The sequence below is a fragment of the Strix aluco genome, chromosome 8 (assembly GCF_031877795.1).
Source record: "Strix aluco isolate bStrAlu1 chromosome 8, bStrAlu1.hap1, whole genome shotgun sequence".
Classification (NCBI taxonomy): Eukaryota; Metazoa; Chordata; class Aves; order Strigiformes; family Strigidae; genus Strix; species Strix aluco.
The window spans coordinates 12070287-12097080 of record NC_133938.1 but is presented as its reverse complement, the minus strand read 5'-3'; the positions used below and the strand labels follow the sequence as shown (position 1 = coordinate 12097080).

Below are 26794 nucleotides of genomic sequence, written 5' to 3'. Positions count from 1 at the left end.
TTACGGCGGGCGGCCTGCTGCCTGCCACCGCACTTAGCGAGCGCGGCCCTCGCTGCCCTTTCCTCAATGTCAGCGTGGAGAGCAGCCCGGCACTGCCGGGACACGAGCAGGCAGAGCAGGCAGAGCGCTGCGGGGAGAGGGATGCTCCGGCGGGCAGAAGGCACCCCCGGCAGGCGCTGGCCCGGCTCCCCGCCGTGGTGGCAGCTCGAGGTAGTTAATTAGAATCGTGTCACTAAGTAAATGCGCTCTGACTGGACTCTGACAGACGCTCACCTATGACACCGGGGGCCAGGAGACAATCCACATCAAACTACTGCAGTGTGACCCTTTTAACACAAAGAGTAAACTCACTGCACATCGAGTTGAAGCTCATTAAAACTGTCTACTCTGCGAGCATCCCATTAACCTCACTGTTAAAAACACGCAATTCCTCTTCTTCTTTCCGAGGCCTAATTAATGCTCTGGATCAGGAACAATATCACACCCTAACCTTCCGAGATTTCCAATCAGTAAATGAAAAGAGAGAGATGGAGATGGGAAGGCATGGTGGCTTGCTGGGTTGCTCACTGCACGGGCTGCTGACCTGCCCAGGCAGGTAGGGCTCTTCCATTTGGCACAGGAGAGATCCCCATGGAGGGAGAACAGCACAGTCCCGGCCAGGGGGACTGCGGGCACAGAGAAGATGGTGAAGCGCTGTGCAGAGGCTCACAGCTCACGGGCTTACACCAGCTGGTGTAAAACAGTCCAGTGAGGGCATCGTGCTACTAGGGGACCAGATCTCCTGGTCGCCTGGGGTGGGTGCTGCGGGTTCACCAGCAAGAGGCACAGCAGCCTGGTTACCCTCTTTCCCCCAAAAAGAAAAAAAAAAAACCCAAACCAGACATTTAGTGCTAAATCTAAAATCATCATAATCTGTGTGCTAAAGCCTAAACTTCAAAGATTCAATTAAATTCAATTAGATTCAAAAAAGATCAGTAGTGAGGGGTAACATCACGTTTTAGAGACAGTCAGTGCGCTGTAGGTGGAAGCAGAGATGAGAAATGAGAAACAAACTTTCCCAGCAGCTGCTACTTCTCCAGATTTGGAAACTTTTTACTTTTTTGGTGTATTTTCAGTTCAATAACTGGCTTGTTCAGAGCTGAGAAACAACAAAGGACTGAAAAAAAAAGATGTGCCTTTTATCTTTTCCATAATCAGGGAAATAAACCAACAAACTAAGGTGGGAGAGGATGAGATGTGCTAATTCTAAAATCTTGAAAGGGTGGTCTCCAGAAACACTCCTTCAACTCACCAATCACTTCTTGCTTTGGTTTCATGCACCAGGTGTTTTTAACTAAAAAGTATTCTGAAATTTACTTTTCTTTCTGAGTATATGAAAGAGAAACAGGATTTTACTAATAAAACTAATTCAAATTATTGCTGGGGTACTTTAGCATGGCATTCCAGTTTTCATCCAAAAGCATCACACATGAGTAATAATTTAATCACCAGCTCCTTAATAACAAATAGGAATTCACCATTTTTCGAATGTAACAAATATCTAAAAACTAAGACTAAAGGCATATTATGTTACATAATCAATCAAACTAAATGTAGCAAATACAGAACATCTGATGAATAAAAGAATAACCAGATTTAACAATTGGGCAGTGGTAAGGAATGCTGCAATTGGTTAGATAGATGCTGTCAGTAAAACTTCACCTTTTTTAGGGAAACAGATAATAAAAAAAGAGAAATGCAAAAATAGAAAAAAATCAGTTACTGAATCCAGGTGCCCTGCTGGCTGATTTAAATCACAACTACAGCCTAGGATTTTAATCCTTCTGATTTATATCAGTCTCTGAAACTCAATAGAGACCCCAGTGCAAGAACGCAGCTCCAATGGTGCGGAGCCTGTGAACGCTGGTCTTCGCGTGAGAGTGCCAAGACCTCCATTACAAGCTGCAGCTCTTTTTTGGCAAGCAGCGCCTCAAACACGTGTTTTAAGAACCGCAACGTGCACATGTCTGTAAGATGAGTAACTTCTTCGCAAGACTCAACTTCATTTTGTTGAGGGCCAAGAAAACACCAGGCAAAAAGAAGTTCCTCACCCCAATATCCTACAGCCCATGCTAGAGCTGACATCCATTTCATCTATGTCTAAGGTGAGATGGAAGCTGCAGAACATCCTCTGTGGTCCTCAGAGCCACATTACCAACACAAGAAAAGGCATGAAAGAACAGGTTTCACTTCCCTTTTGCTCCTTTCCCATGTCCCAAGGATTTTCTGCATCCTCACTCTCTGGAGCACGATTTTCCAACCTCCTTAATCTGCCCGGCACTTCTTAACAAGCTGAAATACTGATGTTTCCCCCCTTCCCTTGCCTCTTCCATCCCAAGAAAACAACTGCAGCAGACCCTTACCCGTCCAACCCCAAGGCAACTGTATTTGCAATGTATGCATACACATTTTACTGTATTTGGTGACACAAAACACTTTGGTAACAAAACTCACTTTACTGATCCCTCAGCAAGATTTGCAGCTTGCTTGCTCGTGAGTAGAAACCAGACGAAAGCTAGAATGTAAGCCCTGTTCAGCAGCTTGCTGCCGCATATGCCCAGCTGTGTGTCCCAGGGGATGTGGTCCAAGACTCCACCGTGCTCCACCACGAGCCCCTCCTGCCCGCATGCCCCAGATGCTAAAGGTGAGGTTCTCATCCACAATCCAGCCTTGGCCCTGCAGGGCGTCGAGCACCCTGAACTCCCAGATTTTGAACAAGACGAAAGGGAGGAGATGAAGCCCTTGAGTGGGACTGATCCCAGAGCATGCCAGGTGCAGCGATTTGGAGCAGATATCTGCTGAGCTAGTGAATCAGAGAGTGATTTGAAAACAAAGCAATACACAACCGATCAGGCCAGACGGCAAAATTCCTTGCAAATCGTTTGCAAAAACAAGTGGCCATCCACTGCAATTTTTCTGTCAGATTTAAAGGGAAACATCCATGTTGCACATTCCTGCGTAAGCGAGCTGAGGCTTCACAGGACTGACTGTATACCCCTAGACCCCTCCCCACACTGCTGGGAAAGGGGCTGTGTGGAGGCTCTCCTGCACAGCACGGTATTTGTGAAACCGCTGTGGCTGGCGAACACATTGTCTTGCTGCTCCCTCCTCAGTCCTCTTTAGTCTGCAGACTTCTGGACATCAGTGACCCAGGAGGGCTATGAAAATCAGAGGCTGACCCTGGTTACACCCACCTTGGGCAGCCCTGGGGACTGCCCCTCTCAATTCCCCAAATTCCCTCGAGCCTGTTGCATCCCAGGACCAACCACAAAAGAGAAGGGAGGCTCTAGACCGCATGGGAGCATCCCCAGAGCCACTGCCAGCTCCCATCTCACCGCGGGCAGCAAGAGGTGGGCAGGCAGCATGCTTCACTGTTCTCCACTCTTCTTCCAGCTGCACTCCTTGAGAAGGGGTCATTTATTCGGCTGAGTGGGCAGGGTTGTGTCAGGAGCGAGGCTCCTTACAGTCAGGAAGGGAAGAGGAGGTCAGCCCTGGGCAGTGAAAGGAATGGCTCCTCCCAGCCCTGAAGCAAAAGGAGTTGAGAGCATAAAGCAGGAGAGTGGTGAGGACGGCTCAGGTCATAGGGTGACCGTCAGCAATTGGGATGACCGTGCCCAGTCCCAGCAGCTGAACAGGAGGACCTGGCTGTGCAGGACCAACACTTGTTCCAGGACAAGGCACCAAAGCTGGACCCAAGGAAGGCAGGCCACCTCTGTAGTGAGCTGCCCCTCCTCTGCCCTTGGCCTGGGGACCTCTCAGGCTGCCACTAGAGCCAGTGCTTGACTAGGACCTGAAAAGCCAGCAGGCTGGGAAATGAAGTGGCCAGAAGGCTGGTGTCCTGACAAAATGCCAGGCAATGGATGTCTCCGGGAACCAGCATTGCCCTGAGCCTTCTCCCAGCAGGGACACTGGGCTACCAAGCCCCAAAGCCATGACACCACGGGTAGCAGCTGTGCCTGGGGCTCCCAAGCTGTCCAGGAGGAGAAGCTGTTCCCCCTAGCTGCCATTCAATGAGACGTGCCTCCAGCTCACTCCTGGGGGAGCTCAGCCTGCGGTAAAGCCACCAGGCACAGGGTGCCACTGGCTGCTGCCTCTGTAGGCAGGCGGAGGATCACAGATGCCTGGGGCAAAGCTGCTCTGGATCCAGCCCAAATGGAGCAGCCAGCAGGCTGCAACACACAGGGCATGTGTGTGCTGCTGGCTGTGCTGGGGAGGTCGAGACGGTCGCACTGCTGGCCTGGCATCCTTCACAGCACCCATGCAAATCCCCGTGTAAACAGCATGTGAAAGGCAGGTTTGCCACTGGGATGGAGCGCTGCAAGAAGGGAGCTTGGCTGTTGGGCCATACTTCTCCATGGGCAATCTGCTCATGGCTCACCCTGTACAGGGGAGAGCTGGGAGTGCTCCCCCACAGAGGGAGCTTGGCAGAAATGAGGAAGTAAAACCCTCCTAAAGGACTGGAGTGGAGAGGGACATGAACACCACCTCTCTGAACGCCATCAGGCAAAGACACCTGTGTAAGACAACAGCACTGAGATAAAACATGGGCAGAAACCAACGGCAGACAGATGATACTCCAGAGCTGGGGACGCTTTGTCAGGGTAAGAGATGACAGCAACAGAGAGCTCTTGCCATAAATAAAATGAGGAAAGACGAGTCACAAACCAACCCTGCATCCCCCAGGAGACCCTAGGAAAAGGCCAAGCCCCCAGAGCAGGACACGCACGCACAACTCCTGCAGTCCCCGCTTCCTCCCCGTGTTCCCTCCAACATGGCACACAAGCAAGGCAAATCTGCTCCCAGGCAAGGAAGCAAATTTTAATGCTACCTCTGTCAATAATGCAACCAGATCCATAGTTCAAAAGGAGCTTGCTAATTAAAAGCTGGTGAGCTTTAAATAATTCATCTCCTTAACTTGGATTGATTGGAGAGTTTAATGGTTAGTCCTGAAACAATATTAAACAGACTCCTTAAGGCCCAGGTAGCCAGTGACTTTTCCAAGTAAATCTTACCTCCTTGAAAACTTTAATGTTCACCAGTCACCGTGGATGAAGGGCTGGGAGACAGAGGAAACACCTGACTGGTGTCCAAGAGGTGATCCAACGTTCCACAGAGAAACAAGACAGGCAAAAGCGATGCAGCCCTGAGTTACAGCCCTGCCTACAGCCCAGTAAATCCGAGCTCCTGCCTGTACTGCAGCCTGCTGCTGCCTCAGCTCTGCATGCCCAGCGTTAAGCAGCAGGCAAATATATGGCCTCAGTGTCCTGGGCCAGGTTTCCCTCCTCATATCACTTTGATCCCTGGTGCAGAGGAGTAAGGGGAACATGGAGCTCTGCCACCGTGCATGGTAGTCTCAGTTGTTTATCTTGGAGCAGGCTGCAGGACCATGAAACTCATCACATGTGTGAGCAAATGGGACGATGATCCAGTTCTCCAGCTGGGGCCATGCATCTTCACCCTGCAGCGTGTTTCCAGCCAGTTCCCGAGGCTGTGCTGCCTGGCAGAGCCTCCTTTCCGAGGACAAACACAGCATCCAGAGCAGCTGGAGGACTGGTCCAACAGCGAGAGCATCCCACCCAGCCTGGGGACCCCTGCCCTGCGCTCCAGGCACCACGCGAGCCCTGGTGCTGCCCACATCCACCCCCCAGCCAGTGCCAGAGTGGCCAAGGAGGGGAGCAGTTCCCCAGCCAGAGCGACAGGCAGGTGTGTTTAGCACACTGAGACGTGCCAGGGACGAAGAGCTCATCCCCCGTGCCTGTCGTGCCCTGACACATCTTCATCTCTTCCACCAGCCAGAGACCTCGCCACCTTTTGGCTGGCTCTCAGCACCCTGGCCTGGACCAGCTCCTGGGAGCTGAGGCATGTCCTGCACGCCTGGTGCAGCAGCCGCGGGGACAGGAAGGGCGCGGGGCAGCATCACTCACCTATCCCGCTGTGAGGCCTCCCTATGTGCTGTAGATTCAGTCCTTTGTTCATGTCTAAGAGCCCGTTCTTTGGCCAACTCCCCATGGCAAAGCTGTACGCCTGGAAGAGAGAAGCAGAGGGTCAGATTGGTGCACAGCCCATGTGCAGACATGTTTAGGGGGCTCGCCCAGGCCCAGCGGCTCCCGGGGCGAGTGTGGGTCTGTGTTTGCCATGTTCAATGTGGGCCGTGTTCAGTGCAGCCCTGTGCATCGCACTCGCAGCAGCTCTCCTGGAGCTGCCTGCACAAAGCACTCTCACCCTGGCCTGTCCCACCTGATGCTCCTCAGAGAAGAGGTGTCCAGGGTCTGTCCCTGAGCCTTGTACAGGTAACAACCTTCACAAGGTTTGCTGTGCTGGATTGGCATCACCCAAGACCACCTTTGCCGTGCTGGGGTGAGTCAGCGGCTGTGAGTTCATCCCACATGTCCTGGGGCTGTTCCAACATCATTCCCCCATTCCTGCTTCAACAAGGATGGGGCTGGCAGCAGTAGTTGGGGGGATTTGGAAAGGGGTGCCCATGCCCAGGCTGTCCTGGCTGACAGTCCCCTTTCCCTCTGGCAAGCACAGCCCTCCCAGCCTTCCCTCTCCTTTCCATCCCCAGAGACCTGGGGCTCTCCATCACTGGGAGAAACCCCACTGGGAGCCAGTACTGCTCACCCCACTGCACAGAGCCCGCAGCCTGGCTGGAGGGAGCCTGCTCTATCCTGGCCACGTCCCCCAGCAAGGCTCCCAGCAGGAGTGAGGCAGCTGGGAGCCTGAGCAGCACAAAAACCCACTGGACAACACAAACGTGAAAACAGCCGGGCCTCCGTGTCACACACATGGCTGTAATTACAGCCTGACAGCCACGTATCTTCTTCATCTTGAGGAATTAAGCTCAGCGCCACATTGTGAGCAGTAAGAAGGGCGCGCGGGCTTAGTGTCGCTCACGCCGGCGCTATCTCTGCTGCCGTGAGGGCCATTGTCCCCAGATGAGATCAGGTCAATCCAGCAGCCCCTATCTCCCTCCTGCAGCGGGGATCATCGCTAACCACGGCCGCGGCACGGCAGGGCATCGCTGACACCCTCCGCGGGCTGCAAACACTGAGGGAGATGCTCTCTGCAGCGGGAATGGGCCCAACTGGGTAAGTGGAGCTGAGTGGTCTCCCCCACCAGCCCACCACCCAGCTGCCTGCCACTGGGACCTGCTGCCAGTTCCTCTGCCCCTGCTGCCTGCCGCCCTGCCCAGTGCAGGCAGGGTCGGCCCCCGCAGAGCCCCTGCTGCTGGCAGCCCCCTGGGAGCTACGGGGCTTGGGGGAGTTAATTTATTACTGGCCTACGCAACCATTCATGCTGCTTTGTTACTCCTGCCTTAGCAAAACAGAGGGCTCCACAGATAATTAATAGACAGCATTGCTAATCCTGTTGGGAGATGATTAGCAATTAAAACTCCTAATTAAGTCTATGCATAATTCACTGAAATTAGACTTTGTGTACACAACAGGGAGGTTTCCTTTGCCTTCAACAAACATGCTCTGGCATCTTCATTGCCATGGCTGGGATGCAGGCTGGCCAGCCATGAGGCAAGGGGGAGCTCGGGGTTGGGGTGCAGGATGGGACCCTGCCCCCCACCTGCTGGGTGGCCCTGGGTGACAATGGCAGCAGCTCTCTGCATGTGGCTCCCTCTCCTGGGCTTCATCCCAAAGAGCAAGCCCAGGCACAGTGCAGGAAGGTCCCCACGCTCAGCACCAGTGGGTCCAGGCCTGGGGTCGCCAGCAGTGGGGGGCACACCTGGGGAAGGGGTGTCCCCGCACACTTTGGGGGAGGACACTTGGGACAGGGAGGGAGCAGGGCTGTCCCTGAACAGGGTCTAGTCAGGCTCTGAGCTATCATATCACAGGCTGCCTTCCCAGCCCAGACACATCCTTTGAACCCCGGCCAGGAGCAACGGAGGGAGCACAGCAGGGGGCTGGCAGGATCCTGCGAAAGCCACGGGGACAGCTCTGGAAAGCTCCTGACAGCTGGGTGCTAGTGCCAATCCCAGCCTGCCTCCCCTGGCTCTGCAGCAGCAGTGTCACCAGGGAGCTGGCAGCACGTGCCCCAGCCCCGGGATCGGCACCTGGCCAATCTTTGCATCACGTTTTGCTTCCCTAATCAAGGTCATTCGGTACAGTCGCAATACCTGAGCAAACTAGCTAAGCAGCCAGGGTGGAAGCTGGCCTGACCACTGAAGGTCAAGTGTGCACTTATGCATATTCAAAGCTGCCTGCAGGATCGATCAGGTTTTAATTGTTTTTCCTGGGGTTTTGGAAGGAAGTGCCATGGGCATTGATCAGTCCCAGTCGAGGCCACTCACACTTTGGGGCTGGCAGGGACCGTCACTTTGCTGCAGGCAGAGGGAAATGCAGGCAGAGAGGCAGAGATGAAGGCAAGCCAGGGGAGAGGTCAGCCAGCCCCGGCTGGGAGGAGGAGCCATTGCTGGGCTGCGTTAGAAAATAAAGTTTTTTAATTAAAATTGGCAATTCTGAGCCGCCTGCCAGCAGCAGCCACACAATCAAGAGCGAGGAGCTTTGCTGTTTAATATTTAAAGACAACGTTTAATCTTTAAACAGGAAAGTTCTTCTTCTGACTGTTAAAGCGAGGCAGAAAGTGCCGGAGGCTCCCTGACACAGGGCTCCCCAGCCCGCCGGGGTGGCCGTGGCCACCAGCTCACTGTCAGCTCACTGCAGCCGCCAGGCCACCGGTGTGGACCACAGCCACTCTCCCACCAGCTCTGCTGCTGCTCCAGCCCCGCGCAGCCGCCAGTGGTGCAGACCCCTACCCCTTCAGCACTTATTGTTACGGCAAACCGTGAGAAAGTCTGAGATGCCCCTAGTTTGCTCGCAAGCCAAAGGATTTAAAAAAACACCTTGAAACCCTTTTCGTGAGGAAATCACACTAATTTGTCCTTCCCTCTGGTTCAATCCGGTGTTGCAGGGACTGGGTTGCTCCCTTCTAGGTCAGACACTGAAACAGGGCCAGGACCCTGTGGCATTTTATTTTCATCTGCATTTTAATTGATAAAAAATGCAGGCATCTTTTAAAAAAGCTATTTTAAAATGGTTTTGGTCAAAATTCTGATTTAAAGACAAACTCAATGCCTCTGATCTGCCAAAACCCACCCAAACGATGTTTGCAGAATAATTTTCAAGCAGCTTGAACACAATTATTTCCATTCATACCAGCTCCTAGAAAGGTCTCCCTTTTTCCCTGATTTTGTTTGTAATGCTATGAAGGCTACATTTACCTCCCTGCCAATGCTGCTCTGAAGTCAGATGATTATTAATTATATTTATTTACTTATACAATCCCATAGGCATACGCAGCAGTTCACAGACAAATACTGCCCTGGGTCCCTGATGCAGGGATCTCGAATCGAAGGTAAGCAGATACTCCTGTGATAAATGTGAGCTAACAGCAGCAGGAGATTAGGAACATACTGTTTCCATGCATAGAGCTAGCACCACAGATAATCCACACCTTGTTAAAAGTGTCCGTATGGGGAGGTAGGTCCTTAGGTAACCTATACCTCACATAACCAGAAGTGGGGATAAGACACGGGGTACAGCAGCCTGGGGATGGAGATGCTGTGTGAGCAGAATCACAGCATCCCGGGCTTGCTTCATAATAAAGCAAAAAGTGTCTGAAACCATCCTCCTGTTGCACTGGGTCAGAAAACTTCCCAGTGGCCATGATGCATCTGTCTCAATTTGCAAAGAGCCTGAAACAAGAGTTCCGTGGCCCATTTCTGGTAGCACTGGGGGACAAAGATGATCCTCTGCTGGGACAGGAGCACACGGAGGACACACCAGTGAGGCTGGGCAGTGCCACAGCACTGCTTGCAGGGGGAAGAACACAGGATTTGTCCAGTTTGGTACTGAGTTTGCCCTGCCCGCCCTTGCTGCAATCCAAGTGCAAACCAGCCCCTGTCCCCTGCAATGCCAGGGCCAGCAAGGCGGCAGCACCAACACAGCTGGGTCCTGATGCACCGCTCCCTGGAGCTTGTTTGGGCTACACACCACGGTTTATAAGCAGCACAGCTGCAGAGAAGATGTTCCAGGGGGTCAGAAAATTCCCAGAACTGGAACTTGTCAAGCTGATGTATTGATCTAAGTGGACTGAATAATGCTCCATCATTTATTTATGGGGAAGTGCCCGGCACACTTCACAAAAACTGGTGTTCGGCAGTCACATTAAGGCAAGATTTAACATCCCGCATCATGCAAACAGGGCACCTGCGCAGAGGTCAGGATGCTCACTTACACGGGGAGCCCCACAAATCCTTCCTGCACACGCAGGCAGGGACGGGGCTGGTCCTCACGGAGCTGCTGGAGCCCTGCTAGGGCAATGTGCCGATGCTGACAGAGCCAGACCCATCCTTTCCACTCATGTTGATGCTGTGACCTGCTCCGCCAGCCCCCAGCCCCTCTGCCCTCCACCAAAGCTGCCGGCATTGCACTGCCCTGGGTGTTTTAGCTGAAGGGCAGGAGGGAAGCGGGGCTCTGTGCTTTGCAACAGCACAAGCATGTTCACAAACCACAGCGGTAAAAACTGCCAGGAACGACACAGAGCCTCCTCCTGCCCTGCCCAGCCCGGAAACCCTGTCATTTTTTATGTCCCATCAAGAGGTTTTAAATGTTTCACCCGCTAATTGCAATTTTAATATTAATACGGACACTTTCAGGCAGGGAGAAAATACTTCCTTTTGGAAAAAATCCTCCCAGGACCAAAGGGGCTCAGCAGTTTGAGAAGATGCTGAAGGGTGGGTACTAATAAATAAAAAAAAGTGATTTTTTTGCTGAAAGTTTCTGTTAAGAATTTCAAGAAGATGCCTGAGAAAAACATGTTTTTAAACAGATAGAAAGCGGTTGTGAGATCTCCCCAGCTGCCCTCAGCCTGGGCAAGCAGCGGGCGCCAGCTGTGCTCCCCCAGGATCAGGCCAGGCACAGCAGCCTGCCGACAGCAGCCGACCCCCCTGACATTTTTGCAATGGAGAAAATGACTTTGCGACAGCAAAAGCGTCTTCCTCCTCTTGTCATGTCAGCTGTGCGCTGCATCTGCCCAAAATAACCATTTCCTTCTAACTCCCCTCATTTCGCTATTGCCATGATGGGGTGTCAAGGTTTTATATTACTTGTATGGTGGGAAGAAAAAAAAGAGGTCATGTCTACAACTAAGTGGGCTTTTAAACACCACTTAAAATGCTTTCAGTGCCACCCTGTAACTGTAAGGTTTTGGGGCTGGGGGTGTCTTTGTGGCCAACCCCACATGGCACCCAGGACACTGGGGACTCCAGGGTGGTCCCTCAACATCCCATTTTAATTGCATGCCACTTGAAGCCCACTTCAAGGATGGGATGTGGACATTTTTTGCTGGGATTTCTTGCCATGCAGACTTTCTGGCATGACACAAGGCAAATCTAATGACAATTAGGGCTCGACCCCACTGCCAAATCATTTAGTAGCAAGGCTGCTGGATTGGGTCTGAATGCAATTAAAGAAGAGGCAGGTAATGAATAAGCAGCTTGCCAAACCCTGGCTGACAACGGCAGAGCTCCTCTGCCAGAGAGAAGGTGCAGAGGAAAGCTCATCTGGCAGGACAGAGGCATGGAGCCTGGGATGGCTCAGCCCTGGCAGTGCTGGAGCCTGCTACCCTCACTGGCTGTCAGAAGGCAGGAACTAAACCCAGGTGTAACGTGTCCCTTTTAAGCAGTTTAGTCAGAAGTGCTGCCGCATTCACAGCTTTTCAAGTATTTTTAAATCACTTACAAAAGCAGGATTAAATGATCAGGAATTCCATTTAATAGGACAAATAAAGAAATAACAATCTACTCCATCAGCCCTGCGAAAGGCAGGTTTGATTTAAGAAAAAAAAATAAAAAAATAAGTATAAAAGAGGGAGAGAAAAAAGGAAAGGGGGGTGGAAAAAAAAGGATAATGTGTGTTTACTCAAGCAAAGAAAAAAATATTTAAGTGATGTAGGGGAGAAGATTGCAGTAACTAGTGAAGAATAACATCGTCTGCTTTGCTGTCAAATCACACAAGAATTTCAGTAATAGATTCTCATTCTGACACTCAATTCAATTCGAAGGTGATCCTGCTTTATCCCAACACATCAAATATTAAACACTCGTATTAGCCAGGGTGCCGTCGCCTTTCCCGGCTTAGACGCGGCAGGAAGCTTTTCCCCCTACTTTCTCTCACTTGCTATAATATTCTCAATGTTATCTAAACATGCCTTCATACACTGGGGTTCCTTATCAATCCCATTTGGGGAGGGAGGGGGGGTGTACTTAAAATGGTATTAGTTGGGGGGGCTTTTATTATTATTATTTCCAAAGCTTTTCAATTTTGTGTGGAAAAAGCTTAGAAAAAAAAAAGGCGGAGGGAGGGGAGGCGGCGAGAGAGGGAGAGGGAGCGCGGGAGCGAGAGAAAGTATAAGAAAGGGAAAAGCAGCCAGCAGCTCTTGTTTGACTGATGCCTTTCAACAAGGGCAGTCTAGCTTGTCAAAGCCCGGGCTCGAGATGAATTGGCATATCTATTCAGCCTGCCTCTGGATGTCATGCAATACAGTTTCATATTCCCAGATAAGGCATGATAAGCAATTGCTGCCCTGACACCAACTCCATCCATCCCTGCCTTTCTGTCCACACATATTACAGATCTCTGCTGTGCTGCTAATAAGAGGCATTTAATTTTTACAAACGCAGCGGCAAGAGGGGCCTCCAGACTGACCAGGTACTGCATTAACACCATTCACGTTTAATTACTTTTTCTCGGTGCACTGAGCTCCCCAAACACTCATGAAGGGCACAGGGTGCACAAAAACAACTTCTGCCCAACGTGGCACTCACCGAAGTCTCGGGTTAAACATCTGTGCTAATAATTGAAGGGTGGGGGTGACGAAAGTGGAGGTATTTGTCCTCTGCCAAATAAATCTGCAGTGCCATTGAGCAGGAGGTGGTTTGGCTGGGGTTTGGACATGGGAGGACGCAGAAGAAGATGCGAGTGGTGCCTTTTCCCAGGGAACATCCCTCTCTGGAGCACAACCCCCACGAGCTGTTGGGGGAAGGAGAGGGGCTGACACATCGACCACAGGGACGCCATGGATGGGTCTGGCCCCACTTAGGTGGAAGCAGGTGCTGCCCTTGGAAATTCCTGCCATTGCCAGCACCCTGCAGCAGGAGGATGAGACCTGGACACAATCCTCCCATGTTGCCGAAAAGGTGCTGGGACCCTGTCTGGTGCTCTGCCCTCTTCACACAACGGCACTTGAAGGTTTTTCAGAGAACACTGCCACACAGCCAGCTTCCCCGGGGTCCTGGATGAGCAGGGAGCCCTCGGCACACGGGCCACCTTGCCAACCCTACCTGGCCTTGCTGAGCAGTCTTTGGCAAGCCTAGCTGGTGTCCACTTCAGTCCATTTACAAAGCTGCTTGTAACACCAGCCACATCTTTATGCCTCATGTCAGGCAGTAAATTAAATAAATAAAAAGACGAATGATCTATTTTTGGAAACATGAGCGCTGGGCACACAGGAGCTGCCTGGCTCTGACCACCTTTGGGAAGTGCTTTAGAGAGGTGAGGTGCCTCCAGTCTATGGGAGGATGACAGGTCAAGCTTAAGGGAAGGCAGTAAGGTATCAAATAAGATGCAGAGGATGCAACATAACTGTACATGCTTTCTCCGTATTAAAATAAGCAGTCCATGCCATCAGATCTCTGTCCATAGGAGCACTGCAAAAGGGAAACTGAGGCACACAATGATCTCATGTCTGGCCCTTCTCACCTAGACACACATCTGAGCAGCCTCAGCCTATTCATGTCCCAGCAACATCTCAACTCAGCCGCAGCTGTGTAAATTCAATGTCAAAGCTCCTCTTAACTTCAGGAGGGGCAGGATGGACCCTGCAGCCACCAACAGCCCCTCTCCAGGGTGCATTTGGACACTGTGGCCCCGTTGGGCAGTGGGGATGCGGCCCTGCCGCCGTGCAGGATTAGCACGTGCCCTGCCTTAGGCTGCAATAGAAACATGCTGGTGTGCCTGACTCTGGCGTGTCAAAGTGCCAAGCGGTTTAGGCTTCACATTTCCCTGTGTTTGAACAAGAACAGTCTCTGCCTTGCTCCCAAGCTAGGGATTATCCTGGATAAAATGTTCTCGACTGCTGTGTGCTCTGCAGCTGGCGACACACTAGGCTAATGCCGTGGAGACCTGGGTCAAAGCCCTGGGTTTGGTCACAAGCAAAACAAAGCTACAGGTCTGGGTCCCTGGAGGGCTGGGAAATAGAGCTGGGGCATGCACAAGCCAGCACCGGCCTAGGAGAGGGGACAAGCAGAACCATAAACTGTCAAGAAAGCAGCTCAAGGATGGGGGCTGCTGGCTGGAGCAGGGGGTCTGGGCTTGGGGTCAGACAGCTGAGCAGAGCATCGCAGCAGGAACCCAGGGGCTGCTGCGGAGACAAGGGGCCGGAGGACACATGCCCAGCACCTCTCCTGGTCTGGGGAAAGCGGCCCTGCCCTTGAGCTGCAGGTTATGTCTGCTTGAACAGGGCTGCCTTCTCACAGCGTCCCAGTGTTTCTGGCTGCATCTCAGGGTGACTGAGACCCAGGCTGGGTTACACTGATGTATGTAATCAGCTCCCAAGGCTGAGATACACAAGCAGCTCCTAATTAGTGCCTGAAAGGCAGAGAGACACAACAACAGCTACCAGGGAGTACCTACATGCGGCTGATTCACCCCTCCAGCCCTGGGAAAGATGGGCTCACATCCTGAGGTGCTATCCCTCGGGGTCTGCCCCAGTCCCTGTGTGGACAGTTCAAGAAGGAAAGCATGCTAAGCCTTTCCCCACCACAGCACTGTGGCCAGCAGAGTGGGGAAGCTGGGTATGACACTAAGGAAAACCCTCAAACACACTTTATGGATGATTCACCGCAGCAACGGTTGCCTCTCCACACAGACAAGAATGAATCAGTCCGATTCTGGCTGCTCCTGGGGAAACTGCAGGTTCAGGGGGAAGGGGAAGATGCCTCCAACAGTGCTGGGAAACAGGCAAATGTTGGCACTGGCCCCAAATCAGAGCCACTGTCAGCCCCTGCATACATGAGGACAGGGAACAGCATGATGGGGCCCCAGCAGATGTGCCATGCTGTCATGCGGAGCCGTTGGGGCAGCAGCAAGGTGGACGCATCTTACCCTCCTTGGATTTAGCTGGAGATTAACAACCACCAGAGAGATGCAATTTTGCCATATTACACAAGGGTGGGTATCAGTATCCACCAATCACCCCCTTCTTCTCTTTCCAGGGCCACAAATGATGGCTGCAATGCCCAGACGTGCCCCACAGTCCCCCAAACACACCCCTTTAATCTAACTCCATGTTTTTCCCAAGCAAAGCCGGCACCAGGCTCGCTGTCAAAACCTTCAAGCCCTTCCAAAGGGGGTATTTTCCCCCCTCAATTTCTATTTTTACACACGCACACACTCGCCTATCCCTCGCTCGCTGTTTAATTTCCGTGTGAGAGGGAAGCAGGTGCCCGTGCTCCCGTGAGCTCTCCCTTCTCTAGGTTTTTTTTCCCTTCTTGGATCCTGCCCCATTAGTTTAGTGCCCAGCCATCTGCGACGTCTCCTGTAATGCTGTCCCCCTTGTGTACCAGGGAGCTTTTCCATTAGCGCCTTTAATATTCTGACACCTTAGCACAGGCTGCTATTACATTCAAACACTGATCGCCCTGTGAAATTACATCGCAGGGCTTGCTAAAATGGAATTGTGTATAATCAGGCTCCTCCATGCACTGTCAGTCCCATCACAAATACAACGTAAAGCAGGCTTATGGATGGGCTTAGCAGCTGCTACAAGTGTATTTTTTTTTTAATAGATGAAGTATCCCTTATTTAAAGCATTTCCTTAAGAAAAAAAACAAACCAACAGTGAAAGACAAATCAACAGCTGCTGCACAATGTTAACCGTACCACCGGTCTCTTAAAAACATGTTATTTACTAAGGTAGCTATCTGTTTATCTATAACTATATCAAACAGAGAAGGAGGGCGAGATAAAGATAGTTAAACAGACAGCCAAGGAGATATCTGCCACTGGGAAATAATAGCTAAATAAAAAGTACCATTATTTACTCCAGAGAGGAGGAGGGAGAGCCAGCGCTTTCCTCCCAGTGCTGCACAGCCGGTAACACACGGCGCAGAGCTGCTGTGGGAGCTTCTGGTTCATAAGGGCAGCCCGTGCCAGCCTGTACGTGCTCCAGCTTTCCTGGCTCCAGCCCCTCGTCTCCCCACGACCATGTCAGATAAATCTGGGACCCAAGTACCGCACCTCTGCAGGAAGGCTGCGATGCAGAGAAGGCAAGAGAGGGCAGGGGAGCTGTGCCACTGCTGGGGGGTGGCTTGGCAGGGCAGCCCCCCACCTCCACGCAGCTGGGAGAGACTCAAATTAAGGCAAAAATGGCCACAGCAGAGGGTCTGGGTGCATTCCCGCAGGAGAGGCTGGTTTCTGCATGGCCAGAACACAAGGGAACAACTCCCCAGATTTATTTTTTTTTTAAATTCCAACCAAGGAATTGATGGATTAGGACAAAGGTATTTCAGGGGGATGCAGGAAGCGGCAGGGACATAGATGATATGTCAGAGAAATGAGCTCCCGAGCTCCCCAGCTCGGAGTTCAAAACGCTGCCTCTTACCATGCCCTAAAGGTTATTCTGTCTGTCTGCTGTGAAATGCAACGGCACATCGCCTGAAGGGAGATTTCCAGAGGCGCTGTGACCCTTCCACTATCTCCTCCGAGAAACCTCCACAGGAATGATGAGATTGTAGCTCATTTCCACACACCTTGAAAGAGCTGGGCTGGATCAAACGTGCTGGAAGCAGAAGCAGCACATCCCTGGGACTCATCCTCGCCTCCTGGCGAGGAGTGCGCTTGCTGTAACGGGGATGGGAAACCACGTCCACCCCACTGAAACACCGATGCTCTGACATTGCCTTTCATCCTAGACCAGGATGGAGAAGCCAAAATATTGTCTTGTTTCACTGTGTGGGAACAGTTCTGCTTGGGAACCACAAAGTAAAACCTAGTGACAGAACTGCTGCCCTTTGGAAAGGAGCAATCTATTCCTGTGTGAAACACTGACGTGACATTTTGACTCCAGTTTTTCCAGAGCAAAACAAAGCCATTTGTCCAGAGCAGACACACTGCTCCTTTGCACCACACATGGCATGTCTCAGCACATGGTGCTCTGGACGTCTGGTGACGGTTTGGCTGCTGTGCACAAACATGCCTGACAGTGGGAGGATGGGACCACAGAGTCCAGAGACCCATGGACAGGTTACCAAGAGAAAAGTATAGGGGAGGTGCTGTACGACTGTGTATCTGTTCACATTGCAGGTGCAAGACAAGGCAATTCAACGCCCTGGTTTTCACTACCTGGCATGGTCAAAGTTAGGTGCTTGCAAGGTGGCAGCAAGGGAGGGGTGCTGGGCAACCAGCAGGCTCATGTCTCAGTTTCACAATCTGTTCCTAAAACCCAGGCCCTGGGGGATAGGAAAGAAATCAGAGGGTGATCCTGCAGGATATTTTTACCACTTCTATGCACTTGCCTGTACATCTGATCACATACATCTCTCCCTCTCCTCACATCCTACAATCCTTCCACACTCATGTCCACCACACCTTCCTGGGACAGATACACAACCTTCTCCAAAACTCACCTCTGGTGTGATGCAGAGAAACTGGCCCATACAGGACAGAGCAGAGGGGCATGGAAATAGGTGCCCTGATCCCTCTTACCTCCTCCTCCCAGACAGCAGACTCTCAGGAGCAAAACCCAATCTTTCATATTTGGCACAGCACCAACCCAACAGAGCTGTCAGGGCCCCTGAGTGTTACTGCTCTGCAAGAATCGAATAAAACAGTTTCTCAGCACTCCCACAAGATGCAAAGCCGCTCAGAGGAGAGGCAGCTGGAAGAGCAAAAGAAAGGCAAGAGAACACAATGCACAAGGCATCAGGGAAAAGATCAATAAAGATTACGAGGGCAGCAGCCACGTCCCTTGCCCGTGTTGGAGGCTCTCATGGCTGCAGTGAGGGAACACCAAGGAAAGTTAACAAGGCGCTGCTGCGCCGGTGCCTGGGGATGATACCTGTCTAATCAAAGGTAGAGTTTACACTGGATCATCTAAGCAGCAGCTCTTCCTCATGATTGTTGACTCAGGTCAACGTTAAGACTGAGGAGGTTAAAGCAGAGGCGCCTCTAAGAGCTCTGAGGGATGCAAACACCAGGCAAGCAGGCAACGCACATGGGCACAGCCAGCACAGCCTACTGGGTCAGCAGGCAGCAAAATTGAGGCTCCCCAGTTTTGATGGAAGAGCAAACAGAAGAAGATGGTCCGAGGGGCTGGGCAGCATGCCATGAGAGAATCAATTTGGAGAGAGGTCAGGAAAGCAGTGAATAAAGGGACCTGAGAGGAGGACATGGCAAGGTCCTGAGAAGAGGTTATTAAAGGAGGCGTGGGGGGATGTGCTGCAGGGGTGTGAGGCAGGACTGGCTATCTGGACTGGGAAGGGGGGACCAGCACTGCGTTATGGTGCTGAGAAGGTGACAGAGGAGATCATGACACAGCTGATAGAAATGAAGGGCTTCAGGTCCCCAAGGCCTCAACTCATGTCTCCCAGGGAACCTCCACAGCTCTTTGGTGCCACCAGGCTCACTGACCACCAGCCAGGGCTCCCGCAAGGACACAGGCAGCGACCACCCTCTCTTGGAGCCAGCAAGCCAGGGTCTCCTTACTGGGCAAGCTGGGACACTCTCTGGTTATGGCTTTTAGCCGTGCCTGCAGTTCTCCCTGTAGTAAGGCGCTGGGGAGGGCTGTGACACCCAGCCACATGGATGCCCCTGCGCCCTGCTCCCTGCAGAAGGAGGCATCATTGCCTTGCTGCTGCCAAGGGACAGATTCAGAGGCCTGGTTGGCCCTTCCCTGCCAGTGCACCTGAGAAACACTGTTAGGATTTGCCTAGTTGCTGCCTGTTGATGGTATGAGACCTGAGGAACAGGTCCCAGGAGCACGTGCCCAGCAGAGTTATTACTGAGCATGGGATGCGGTGCAAAGACAGAGCTGTGGGGTCATGTAATGCTCATCCCACTCCTCTCAGCATCTCAGCTGCCCTGTGGGCATGTCCCTAACCTACGTGTGCTGTCTCAGCTCTGGCTACAGCTGGTGGAAACAAGAAGAGCAAGCGAGAACAAATACCCCCCAGAGGAGAGCTGCAGAGGGCTGGATGGCTGAGATGTGATGAGGAGGTTCATGGGCTGTCTAGAAAGTGCTTGGCCGTGGACCACCTGGCTTTCCCAGCCACAGACCTGTGCCAGGCAGCCCGCCTGCTATCTCCTGCCAATGTGCCAGCAAAGAGCGAGCGGCTGGTATGGAACAAGGTGTCCCAATTAGCTCTCCACTGATCTAATTAGATCTCTGCAGGGAGGACTGGAGCTGGAGAAATGACACGGCTGCCTCCTTGACCAGACACTCAACCTTTCCCGCCTGCAGCATTTTATTTTTCAGATTTTTAACTTGCAGTAGCTTTTTTGTCCGGCTCAGCAGAACCTGCTCTGCCTTGAGTTCTGCTGCAGCTCCTCACCAGCAAAGAGCAATTATGTGTGTACACAAACAGGCATTCAGCGATCACGCGCAGCATCCAAGCTCTCTGCTCCTGTGTCGGGGAACAGCTTGCCAGGGTTGCAAATCAGAGGCGTAAGGAAAGAGACAAGGGGGCACCAGGAGGCAGAGCCGATCAGGAGGACATGGCAGAGTCCCTCTTACTCCCCCCCGAGCAACAGCAAGCCGTGCGAGCGCGCCTGCCCTCCCTGCTGCCGCCCTACACCACCCCAGAGAGCTGGCAAACGAGCTTCAAACCAGCGCGCTCCTTGTAATCGGAGTCAGTCAGTGTGTGTGTTACGCTTGAGTTGATGGCTGGTGTTAAATTCAATGCCTTGAGTATTGATTTCCTCGCACATCCCGGACTTTGTTAAAGGGTTAGCCGTGAACCGAGATCAAAGGGAGGTTAACTCGTTTCTCATAAGTGGTAAAGCAGACCTCTAGCAAAACTGGGCGCAGGGCCTCCTCCGCAGAGGATGCTCCATGCATGTTGTTAGCTACCCCGGCCGCCTCAAAAGCCAGATAAAGCCACAAAGCTGCCTCAAAGCAGGGAGAAAAAATGATCCAGACAACTTCCCACAGACCCCTGAGCTATTATGAGTGCACACTGGGGACAGGCAGTGTGGGCCAGCACACTACTCCTCCCCAACCCGTTTCCGCACTACAGGGAGCAGCTTCCCTTGCTCGGCCACAGGAAGAGAGGGGGAAGTAAGTCTTTGTCAGCTGCACCCCAAAGAGGCTACCCCCGAGGGGCCTGAGAGAGGGGGAGAGCCCTCTCCAGGAAGACTAGGGTATCCTAGAGTTGTGGGTGGGAGAGGCGGAAGGCACAGGGCTGCTCCCCGAAGGACCACCTGACAGACACAGCACCCTCCTCACCATGGCCAAGTGGAGAGGACACCCTCACTGGAGCCAACACTGCCATCAGCACCATCTCAACCTGTGTGGCACCTCCTTGCTCCATTTTACTTTACTCCCTTCTTGGCTTTCCCTGTCCCACACGAAGTAATTTTGGCACTGATAGCACCAAGATCAGCAGGTTTTGCCAAGGCAGTAAGAGTTAAGCGCACAAATAACATGACACTAACAGGGTTTTGGTTTTACCTTTGTAATTTTTAAGGGATTGAGGCAGGGAAAGAGGTGTAGGAGACAATCTGGAATTGTTATCACTAGTATTAATGAATGCCCAGAGGCTTCCAAGAAGCATCCATTTCAGATGAACATCTGTCAACAATAAGAGGTAAAATTTCAAAAGTAGCTAAGGTACTTCAGAGCCTAGATTGCACCAGCTTCCTGGGAGGCTTAAGCACCCAAGTCATTTCTAACAACAGGACCCTTGGCTCCTAAGTCATCTGGACACTAGTGCTATTTCTCAACCCCTTTCCTCTATGCCAAGAACTACTTACAGCACAGTCCAGCTTCCCAGCAGCCACAATGTTCTTCAAACAGATTCATCTGATTTCAATGGCACTGTATATTCCACCCCAGGGTGACACCATAACCAGTCCCCACCTCTCCCAGGAGCCAGGCAGCTTCAGCTGCAGAAAATACAGCGCAGTCTGCCCCTCCACCCTTAAAAATCCCAACCCAAAGCAACCCAGCAATGCTGGTGGTGTAATTCCCCCTGTCCTGCAGCACTGGTAGGAAAGAGGGCCCCATCATAGCCCATCTTGGGGGTGAAACCCTCAGCTTTACTCCTGAGCACCTATAGTCACATTTGAGGTCCTCCCTAGGGTGCTAAACAGGTACTTCCTCACCCCCTTCTCCCCTCTCCCAAACTCCTGCCACCCAGCACTGCCCCAGCAGCCCATTTTTTTTAAGAGAAAGGCTTATACCAAAGTGCTTAGGGAATATCTGCTCAGTGCCCAGCATACCAAGTGCTGAAGATTTCACTTAAACTCTCAGCATCTGTGTATCTCAACTAAATTAAGCTATTTGCTATAAAAGAGCACAATGACAGTAATGGAATAATAACAGCATTAATAAAACACAACAATCCTCGAATGAGAAGCGGACGCATCAGCTAGCTTCAACCAAGAGAAGAAGGCTATTTTAAAGTCACACACAAAAACCATCTGGGGGTGGAGAAAACCAACAAAAGCTCTGGAACTCAGAGGTCAGACTGAAATTATGTTTTTAACCTCAAAAGAAAGATGCTTGCCAGAGCTTTCCCAGCCAGAGTGCTCCCACACCAGTTGGAAATGAATTTTCACAGCTCCCAGCAAAACAAGGGCTTATAATGGGCATGCTGGCTCCACAAAAGAGGGGTGGGAGCACTCTTAGGGGGGAGGACACAGAATCGAAAGCCTAAAATAGAAATGACCCCTCAAGCATCAGCAAGGTTTGTAACCCAGCTCCTGGGACAGATGCACTGGAGCAGGGGGTGATGTTGCGCCGAACGTGTGAATGTCGAGCTAGCGATGCAGGGCCAGATGCCGGCGCATCATTATGCAAACATCCAGATGTCTCAAGCTCACCACACTCCCATTCCCCTCTTGGTTGGAAAAGACGCCTTCACTCCATCCACAAATTCTTCCTCCTTCCTTTGTTTTGGATGAGGATGAGATTAAACACAGCACCTTCAGTTTCAAAGTCACCTACACACTGTCTCTCAGGGATAAAATACCCCTGGAGACCTGCAGTAGGATTAGGGACAGGCGTATCCGAGTCCCAGTCACAGCTCTGGAAGGCCATATCCCCTCCCTGGCCCCCTTTACAGGAGACTTAGCACTCGGTGATGATCAGAGCAATTAATGCATATTAAGCATGTCATGCTGTATCTCTGAGGTCTTGCCACAGCCCCATCCTGCCCAAGGCAACACCCCAAACTATCACTTGCCTTGGGGGAGACTGGGAGGGTGGGTCACATTTGTTTCCCTGGAAGGGGAGGAGATGGAGGAAAAGGAGACCTCTGTATTCACCACCAGTTTCTTGTTCACCCCCATGTTGAGAAGGACCAGTAGCAGGTTTGTGCCAGCAGCAGGCAGGGTCTTCACGCTTCTTCTGCAGGCACGTTTCCCTAGCACAAGCCTTGTCCCAGTCTCACGGGCAGAGAGAGGAGAGTCCCTTCCCTGCTCAGACTCCAGTTTAGCTGGCTGCCTCTGCAGAGGGTACATGATAGCTGCTCCTCTCCTTGCCCCAGCTGCCCAGAGCCCACGTGCAGATCTTCCTGAGGATAACGTGGCAGAGACAGATGTCACCTCTTCTCACTGACATGGAAGGAAACATGATCTGGGTCACAGTCCTTCAAGCAAGCTCACTGCTGCCTACCTGACCTCCTCGGCATGGCCCGAGCCAAATACAGGCAGTTGAGCAATCCCTGACTCCAAAAAATGCAGAATTAGGCAGAAGGTGGGGAATGGCTGGCTGGCTTTCCCACAGCACAATGGGTACCATCTTTGGATCCACTTGCCTTTCAGAAAGGAGCCAAGAGAGACTGGCAGGTCAGTGGTATAATGTCCATAGCGCCCAGGCTCATGTGCTGCAAGATGGCTGGAAGCCTTCTGGGTACAGATCCATAACACAAGTCCTCCTGCTCATACCCTGAGCACACAGTTTCAAGTTGGCTGACCTATCTCCTTCAGCTGATTCACAAGACAGCACTCCTGACGTGTACCTTTCTAAATTCCTATGGATAAAAAGACAAAGCAGCAGTTGCCCCAGACTTGAACAGGCTGCAAGTTTCTTTGTTTTCATTACAATTTCCAATCCTGATGCCTTTTTATTTTTTTTTAGCCATTTCTGCTCTGCCCCCCCCGAGGTGCTGCTGTGATTGAATGAAACACGACCCCAGGCTCCAATAAGTGTATTTCAATTACATCTGTCACCATGTAACAATGTAATGATATATCATGTGATATTAAATCCATGGTAATCATATCAGCGATTTTTTTAATAGTGCACTAATCACATTATTACATCTCAATAATTAACAACAGAAGGCCTAAAAAAACTGGATACAAAGCAGAAAGCTCAGAGGGTCCCCAGCTCCTACCTGGGAGAGGCCCAGAGGAGAGCAGGGTGGTGAGGTGCTGCCAGGTGGGTATGGCATGACAACGAGCAAAGGCACAGGAGTTTGGCACCGGCAGCATTGTGAAGAGCAGCCAGGTAAGACCAGATTCTTCCCCAGTCCCACACTAAAGGAGAAGTATTTTGGAGCTGGGAAGAGACACTTGGTACATCCCATCTTGCCCAGCATTGCTCCCTTCTCTGCTGCTCCTGTACTGCCACTTTTCCTCCAGCAAACCTGTGCTCTGGAAAGTGCCTCGAAAAGGTGCCATCCTGCTGCAGACAAGAGGGAAGGATGGTGTCTTGAAAAGGGAGGACCAACCCTACCGACATGTCCTTACCAGGCTGCTGGAAAAATGATATTTTCCTTCTGCCCTTGCACCAGCTAGAGACGAAGCTGAGAGCGCCCACCTCACTGAGCCACTGCAAGGCTTGAAGTCACTCTGATTTTTGCAGCAAAACAAATCTGTCAGCTTAAAACCAAAAACCGTTGAGAATCCTTCGGAGGGACAGGGGTCCTCTGGCTCGCCACCTTTCACCTGCATGCCTGGAGCAAACTGGGGCTGGACTCCAAAGCACTGACTGACATACACATCCCCCTGTGCCGAAGGCAGTTATCCAGTTTTGTGAAAGCAGGCTGCTCTCCCCAGCTCCCAGCTCCGTTCTACTCCTTGCAGGATGAGGGTGAGGATGGGTGTGGGCAGCAGCAGGCTGGCACAGAGTGCTGGGGCGTGGGGAGTCAGTCCTGTGCTGCACCGTCCCTGGCTGTGACAGAGCTTTCTTCCAGTTGCAGCCTGGTCAATCTAGCAGTTTCCACATCACAAGCTGATCTGAAGAGAGCCTCATTACCTGCCTTAAAGTTCCAGCCAAGCACTTAGCTCTTAACGACAGGATTTAAGAAATATTTGACTGATCATTTCTCTCCTCATTTAGTTTGGCTGCTCTGAACCAATTCAACCTGTGAAGTTGAAATAGCAAGGATGGGAGGAAATGTGTGTGCAAGCAGTCACACCACACACTGCACACAATGTCCCAGCTCCTCCACCAGCTCTTCCCAAAGGGCCAAATACTGGCTCAGCCTGATCCGCACAGACTTTCCTGTGCCATGAGTGCCCATAGAGCATTTCCCAACACCAAAGGGGAGCCACCTCTTCCTTCCCACTGCAGGTCAGGCATTTGGGGGGATCATTAATTTCCTGGCATCCAGACGGTATCTTTATGTATGCTTGGAAGTGCCAAGAGCAGCATCCCAGACATGGGAGCAAGGGAAAGGGAGAGTGATGAGCTGGTCAGGATTGACAGCACCACCATTCCCCCATCTTCAACTGATCCAGGACAGGACATTCCTGTGTCCTTCATCTCCTTGCACACCGTCTTCCTATTCTGCTTTCCACCTCTGCTGTCCCCACACCTGTGCTGTACAGCGTTTGGGCTGCCTGCCCTCCTGCTGCCCGCCACACTCTTGCTCGCCCAGGGGTGCCCTGCTCACTTGCCCTGGGGATCAGAGCCTGCGGAGGGGCTATGGGGGGGCCTCAGGGAGATAAAGAGGCTCCCAGGGCCAAACGGGAGTTGCAGCAGCAAGCAAAGAGACCATTTAAGGGTGATCCTGCCACGGGGCAGGCAGGATGGAAGTACACCTCGCTGGCCAAGGCAGTGCAGTTGGACTTTCTTTCCTTCCCCCATCCCTTTTTTTCTTTTTTTTTCTTTTAATTTTGTCTCAGAAGCCACGATCCTTTAAAGATGTGCACGTCTCATTAGCTCTACCTTGACAATCATTACCGTTCCTGCAAAGGCAGGAGGAGAGCTCAGCCCGAGCGTGGGGGAGTCCATTACCTTGCAGTTAAAGGGACATTGACAACTCTGGGCAGCCCGTGGTCTGACTCCCCCTTCAAAGCAGGGTCCCTCCTGCACATCACTGTTCCTCCTCCTCTACTGAGCAATAATCCCTGCTCAACCTTGCGGTGGCAGGTGCTCCTGCACCCACCACCAGACACTCGGTGCTCTCCTGGATGGGCTGTAGGGCCCAGTCCATGCCCATAGCCCCTGGGGTGAAGGGCACTGAAACACCTAAACCTTCCCAAGACGTTGCACATGGCCTTCATGCAACTACATCTCACTTCAGCAAATGCACGCTCCCGGTCTGGACCACAAGACCCAAACCTAGCCATGACAGCAAGCAGTGAGCCCAAAATGTCCACAGCAGAAGCCATAGCACAGGCTGGGGTAAAGGCTACCATGAGGGCTCTAGCACAAGGGCACAGTCCCCATGTATGAATGTCTGGTGGCACAACTGCAACAGGGCAGTGAGGTCTGTGCTCACAAACCAACTTCAAAGTGCAACATACTCTACGAATCTGTCCCTACCTTTTCTGGCTCTCTGGGGTGCAACATGGACCATCACACACCCAAGGGTGGGTATGAGGAAAGGTTCAAGTGGGTGAGTGTGCAGTGGGGTGATCCCAGGAAAGGACCCTACTTACTAAAGATGCTGGTCCAGACAGTCCTGCTTTGCCCCATAGCTGGGGGCTGCTGCTCTCCCTGGCTGTCCCCAGAGCCTGCTTTGCACCCCCCAGCTTGATAACAGAGGACCTGACTCATGTTATACAAGGGCAGGACCCCTCATTCAGGAGATTTCAGCGCAAAGACCCCAAAGCAACTTTTAATGAAATACCCCGCCTCTTCCTACCCCCATGGGGCTTTGAAGCCTGGTGCAATCCTCAGGAGGCAAACGCAGCAGGGCGCAGCCCTACAGGAATGATCCTGCCTCTTTGTGCCTTGCAGGGCAGGAGCTCTGCTGCAGCCACACTAACTCCTCACTGCTCTCGGCAAAGCCAAGGCAGGAGACAATAATGCATGGTCGTGGCTCCGAGCCATACTCCAAGGAAGGATCCTACCTCCACACAAGGCTGTCCAAGAACTTGACAGGACTCCGTTTGAAAAAGATGTTGAAAGAAATGATCTCTTTAAGTGCAATGGGAGATATTTGTCTCTGATTTACCCTTGGCTTTTTGCTCTGGTTCAGGTAGGAGCGGTGTGGGATGGCTGGCAGATCTGAGAGCATGGCACGCCCCAGCGGGCAAAGCGAGCAGTGCGGAGGAAGGCGCGAGTCAGTTTG

At 52.0% G+C, this 26794-nt stretch overlaps 1 protein-coding gene across 2 annotated transcripts in view; it reads right to left on the bottom strand.

Moving 5' to 3' along the window:
* ERI3 (ERI1 exoribonuclease family member 3) overlaps window positions 1–26794 on the bottom strand; it is a 135983-nt gene that overhangs the window by 32815 nt on the left and 76374 nt on the right. For both annotated transcript variants that reach the window (XM_074832204.1, XM_074832205.1), the window contains exon 7: window positions 5964–6063. In XM_074832204.1, coding sequence (XP_074688305.1) covers window positions 5964–6063 — 100 coding nt within the window. The remainder of the gene's footprint in view (window positions 1–5963; window positions 6064–26794) is intronic.